This window comes from Hippocampus comes, unplaced genomic scaffold, assembly GCF_001891065.2.
Source record: "Hippocampus comes isolate QL1 unplaced genomic scaffold, H_comes_QL1_v1.1 scaffold331, whole genome shotgun sequence".
Taxonomy (NCBI): domain Eukaryota; kingdom Metazoa; phylum Chordata; class Actinopteri; order Syngnathiformes; family Syngnathidae; genus Hippocampus; species Hippocampus comes.
In genome coordinates this window covers 148,108-154,298 of record NW_017804904.1, presented here as the reverse complement: position 1 = coordinate 154,298, position 6,191 = coordinate 148,108, and the positions used below count along the sequence as shown (strand labels likewise).

Genomic DNA, 6,191 nt, shown 5'->3' with positions numbered 1-6,191 from the left:
CCCCCCCAGTCCACCTCCATCAAGTACTCGAAAACGAGGAGCGCTAAGCAGCAACATTTGGCTGCAGGATCGGCCTCATCGCTGGGAGTCCAGTGCTCTGAATTTTTCAAATCCATTCAGCCGTCTGTCCGCCCGGCCAACATTTATATGCACATTGATTCTTTTGTCCACTTCAGCCTGTAAAAACAACAAAACGATCAGCACAATATTTTTCGATTTTGTTGCGATGAGGAATCTTTTTTTTTGTTTTTTTTTTTTGTTTTGTTTTTATAGGAACTAGCATTTAATGTCAATAAAATCCAAAATACTGTGCCGATCACGTTTATATTTTCACTCGTTGAAGTGGAGTGTGCATATGAATTTTGGTGGCAATGGTTCACTGTTTTAACGAACAAGGTGGTAACCCAACGTGACAAACCAAGCCAGGAAACAATATTACAATTCTTGCCTCCTTCACTGATGGAGCTGATGTGCCAATCAAGCAGTCTCCTCCAGATTTGGAGCCATTGAAACAAAACAAAAAAAATAACCTTAGATCACTACAGTTTTTCACTGAGGTAAATTTTAGTGCTGGCATTATTTTTACACACAGACCAATTATATAAGTGCCAATGTGCAGTCGCTTTAAAGCTGTCATCGATAGGCCATTTGGACTCACAAGTCTTTTCAGCAGCGAATGGAAAACAATTTAGCAAACACGACAACATATTTTGAATGTTTCAGCTTCTAGAAGAGTAATTGTGATCTTTGTCATTTGTTTGGTCACACAACTTGTGAGTTATAAGTATCGTACACGAAACGTGGCACTTGTGCATTTGTGACGGTGTAAAGTTGCATTCAAGCATGTCAAGACAGGTTGCCACTGCAGTCATCATTGACTTCAAATGATGACTCACATCAAGCCCATTAAAAACTATTTAATCCACTTCAGAAGTCGCACTTGAGATAAATTCTCGTTAAACATGTCTTCATGCAAATGCATTGCTTATCTAGTCATTACATGATTATCCATTAGCATGGAGCAGACCACTGCTAGGTAATCATGTGAGAAATTAGAACACTAAGTGCTGCCAACTCAAGCGAAAACCGGTACATTTGTCAATAGTTGCTGCAAATACCAACCTGCTCTACTTGATAATCCAAGTTTAAAAAAAATGTTATATGTTTGTCAGAGTTTTTCTGGAACAAAGTTAAAGAAATGACTCGGCACACAGGGAAAATTGTCTTCCTTAACGGCGGGATGGATCTCTGAGGGCGAACGACGGTTGTTGCCCCGGTAATCACGCTCAGAGTTCCCTGTCCGCCAGTTTGAACTTTTATTCTTACATATACAAAATACAAGAAAAACACTGCCCCCGATATTTGCATCGGCCCCTCAGTAGTGATTGGTTACCTTGGTTTAAGCTTTGAACCACCTGTATGTTGACGCCTTTCCGTCTGGTCTACAATGAATCAACAAGTTGCAGACTTTGCAGACGACCAATGTCGCCTGGGCGCGACAGGCGTTCTCAAATCGTCTTTTGTTGTTCAACAACGCTTTGTTCCCGAATTGTTCATTCCCACTTTGTGACCGAGTCTAGCCTTCTTCCCTATGTTCAGAAAGTATTTCCAGTACTTTTCATTTTTTTACCCCAAAAATTGTGACAACCTTATTTCAAAATTGATTTCATAGTTTTTTTTTTTCTAAAAATTCTGCACATAGCAGTTCATAATTCATTCATTCATTTTCCGATCCGCTTTAACCTCACAAGGGCCGCGGGGGGTGCTGGAGCTTATCCCATCCGTCTTTGGTCAGTAGGCAGGGGGCACCCTGAACCGGTTGCTTGCCAATCGCAGGGCACACACAGACGAACAACTATCCGCGCTCACACTCACACCTAGGGACGATTTAGAGTGTTCCATTAACCTGCCAATCATGTTTTTGGAATGTGGGAGGAAACTGGAGTACCCGGAGAACATGCAAACTCCACACAGGGAGGCCGGAGCCGGAATCGAACCCTGCACCGATGTACTGTGAGGTCAACGCGCCCACTGGCGGAGCCGCCACAGCTCATAAAGACAATATGAAATAAATGTTTGTCTTTGAAATTTATGAAAATAAATTTACAAAAAAAAAAAAAAATACCATGGTCATAAGAATTCTCAGCCTTTGCCCCGAAGCTGCTGAAGTCTAGCTGCTGTAAATTCAGTCCATTGGACACTATTTGGAAAGGCACACCTCTGTTAACTGCCCCACAGCGGACAATGCATGTCAGAGCGCAAACCAAGCATAAAGTGAAAGGAAGTGACTGTGCAAGACCTCTGAGAAACTATTATCTCAAGCCACACATCCAATCAAGTGTAAAGAATAAATTCGGCTAGAACTGGCCACCCATCTCCTGAGCATTCCCGGAAAAAGTGCCTTAGTCAAGGAGGTCACTGTCTGAGTTCCGGCGCCAGCCTTTTTCTATGGAAAGAGGAGAACAACCATCCCTGCAACTATCTACCAATCAGGCTTGTATTGTAGAGTAGCCATACAGAAGCCACTGCTTTATAAAAAGGCATAAGGAAGCCCACATGGAATTTGGATGAAGTTACATGAAGAAATCTCAGACCAAATTAGACAAAATTTCCTGGTCTGATGTGTCAAAAATTGAACTCTTTGGCGCTAATGTCAGATATGTTTGGCATGGTGGTGGCATCATGCTGTGGGGTCATTGGTCAGTGGCAGGAACTGGGAGACTTGTAAGGGTTGAGTAAAAGATGGATGCCGCATTGTATATTAACATCCTGGATGAAAACCTGCTCCAGTGTGCTCCTGACCAGGCTGTGGTGACGGTTCATCCTTCAGCAGGACAATGACCGTAAGCACGCAGCCAGGAAATCAATGCAGGGGCTTTCGGACAACTTTGTGAGTGTAAATCAACGTTACACTGACATTCAAATATACAATCTAATATGCACGTGGAAAGGAAAAAAAATTGTGTGTGTGTGTGTGTGTGTGTATACTATTGTACATGTATGATTAACAATATTTATCATTTTATTTTATTTTATTTTTGTGTATGTGTGAAATGATCTGCTTTGTGTATGTATAATCACAGAGAGCGGGGGCGCCATAGAAGAGCCTTGCCGAGGGGGCCACATTGGCTCAGTTTGGCCCTTGCCGGTGTCCTGCCTGTTTTATCTCTCTCGCTCCTCCAACAGTTGGAGACATCTAAAACAGGCGGGACAGCGGTCCTCAAAGACAGGCGTTGCCCACCTCTGCCTTACAACTGTATAGCCAGAGATACTTTGGGCCGTTTCAACTTGAAGCTTTCAAAGGTTAAACTCTCAATCTTGTTTCTGTTTGTTCTGCTCATTTTCAGGTCAGTACTGTATGCCAGAGGAGGGCGTGAAGCTTACACCACGAGGCCAGCTTCTGTCCACGACAGAAGTACTGACCCTCGCTCGCCTCTTTGTCAAAGAAGGCGTGGACAAGATTCGTCTCACTGGAGGAGAGCCGCTCATCAGACCTGATGTGCTGGATATCATCGGTAACACATATTGAGAAATTGATGTTGTTGCAGGCCCATTCCCGTGTGACTTCACAGACCAAATGATGACTTCCATGAAGAAATATGCTGCAAGGGGAACTGATTAGTCCCATCTACCTTGTCCAATGTATCGCAGACCAATTTAGCGACAAGTTAGTGGAAGCCACGAGGATCACAGTCATGATTTGAACCATAAATTAGCCAGATGAGTGAAACGCTAAAGGTGAAAAAATAATCTTGCGTAAGAGTTTTTATTTTATTTCAATTTTAGTTTATTCAAGGGGATGTAGTGCCACCGGTTTGTATTAGTGTCACATTAAGCAGGTTGATAATTAGGGTACTCCAGTCAGTTTTATGTTGCCGATTATCCCATCTGATCATCCACGAATGATATCTGCTAATCACTGCTGATACCCATCACATGGATTAGCTGTACATTTTTCAGCTTATTTATGGTGAATGATATTGGCAATATGATTTGGAGAAAAAAAGGAAACAAAAAAATCATCTTCATATTGACAAAAGAACATTTTATCGACTTTTTTCAAGAAAAAAAAATACAAAACCCTTGCTGGCACACTGCAGCAACCATTTCGTCCAAAAGATAACTTAAAAAACAAAAGTTACCTGGTTTTAGTAATAGGACTGGGTTGAAACAAATCACATCGAATCGATTTTCCCTGTCATAGCCAGATATCGATTCATAAAACCATAAATACATCAAGATGGCGGAAGCAATGAAATCAGACCAACAAGCTTGAAGATGGGTGTCTGGAAGTTTTGGGGTTTTAAAAATCACAAAGACGATAATGTCTGATTTGGGAAATCTGAATTGATACCCGGCCCTATTTAGTAACACATTCTTTCATAGATTAAAATAATAAAGACTCTCAACAGGCACAATAGTACGAAAAGTCAAATAAATGAAATATAAACATTGCCTGGATAACATATATTAAAAAAAAAAAAAAAAACTATAGAGGATGAGATGTGTGTACCCTGCATACTGCCCGAAGACAGTTGGGATAGGCTCCAGCATGTTCGCGACACTCGTGAGGATAAGTGGATTGGCATATGGATGGATGGACTCTTGTGGTAATAGTGACAGTGGAACCAACAAACAGTGATGTGGTTTTTGTTTTAACTCTGAAGAGTCGCACATCATTTATGTACTACAACTGTGGACAACATTGGACAACGGGAACATCTTGAAGTTGATTTTAAATGTAATATCAAATAGCATTACGTGCCTTAAAAAGTCTTGAATCTAGCTTGCTGTAACGTGGAGAACCGTGCATCGCTGTTCAATCCAAATTATATAGTACAAGAAATATAAGAATATGTTTTGTTTTGCATTCTATTTTTAGTCCCGGTCTTTATGGTGAGGGTAAAAAAAAAAACGTATGCCAAATTTGTGTAAGATGGGCGCTCGCATTGTCACTGCTGTAGTACCAGTTCGTTGGGTAATTGTGAATGCTGTGAGTGGATTGTTTAATTAATGATGCAATTCCCTCGCCCCTCCTTCTCCCTACGTTTTTGTTTCTCTTGCCTCTGCAGCTGAATTGAGAAAATTGGAGGGTCTGAAGACCATCGCGGTGACAACAAATGGCATGAACCTTGCTAAACTGTTGCCTCTCCTCAAAGATGCGGGCCTCGACCTGATCAACATCAGTTTGGATTCACTGGTACCTGCCAAGTTTGAGTTCATTGTCAGGCGAAAAGGTATGAAGTTTTGCTTGAACTTTAAGATCAAATGTAGGAATAGTGAGGTATAAAAAGATTCGATGGGGCACCCTGCGCCGTGACTCCCTGCTACGTTTTTCACATTTTGGGTAGGGCTACGCTAGCTGACAGTTGAAATCCAATCTGTGCGTCTAAAAGCAGCGTCTGGCTGATGTGGATCAGTCTCACTTTGAAGCGGCAAAATGACAGCGGGTTCAGTTCTGGCGTGGGCGTACGGATGGAATGCACAGATGGAGTGACGGAGAGGGTGAAATAAGGAAGAGCGAAAGTTCTGTCTTGTGGAAAATGCAACTGTCTGAGCCATTCTGCTTCCTTTTTTACAATCACTGAAAAGTTATCAGACTGAGTTACGAGCACAATGAGACTCAGATAGGCTAAAATAAGAATAAACGTCTTACCAGATGTTAGATTTATCACCTATTAAACTTGAACATTCTTTTTCACAGGGTTCCACAAGGTCATGGAAGGAATTGATAAGGCCATTGAAATGGGCTATGACCCAGTAAAGGTATCTGTTAGTCTCTTTTTTTTCTTCTTCTTTTAAAAAGACAAAAGTTTGAGAGGGGACAGATGGAATAGAGAAAACATGGCAAAAAAAAAAAAAAGACAGTGATATGGTGAGGTTCACCACTGGTGAGCTCCTCCGGAATGCAATATCAAAATATCAACTTAAAATGGTAGATATCTTCGATATTCAAATTTTGACCTGAATTGAACCATTATAAACTATTAAAAAGTGCTGTAAAACAAAAATTTGTACTTTAACACTTAACAATTATGAAACACTTAATAGCCTGAACTTGAGCAAAAAAGCTGCCCTACTCTATTATATGCATATAGTGTGCTGTAAATTACACAAAGCTTGTCTGGGGACACTTTTACTGAAAGAGAACAATATTTAAATTAAATCGCCTATAATGTGCTGTAAATGTA

At 41.0% G+C, this 6,191-nt stretch overlaps 1 protein-coding gene across 4 annotated transcripts in view; it reads left to right on the top strand.

The window, feature by feature from the left end:
* mocs1 (molybdenum cofactor synthesis 1) overlaps positions 1-6,191 on the top strand; it is a 17,741-nt gene that overhangs the window by 3,461 nt on the left and 8,089 nt on the right. For all 4 annotated transcript variants that reach the window (XM_019884022.1, XM_019884031.1, XM_019884056.1 and 1 more), the window contains exons 3-5: positions 3,348-3,515; positions 5,073-5,237; positions 5,705-5,766. In XM_019884022.1, the coding sequence (XP_019739581.1) occupies positions 3,348-3,515; positions 5,073-5,237; positions 5,705-5,766 (395 nt within the window). The remainder of the gene's footprint in view (positions 1-3,347; positions 3,516-5,072; positions 5,238-5,704; positions 5,767-6,191) is intronic.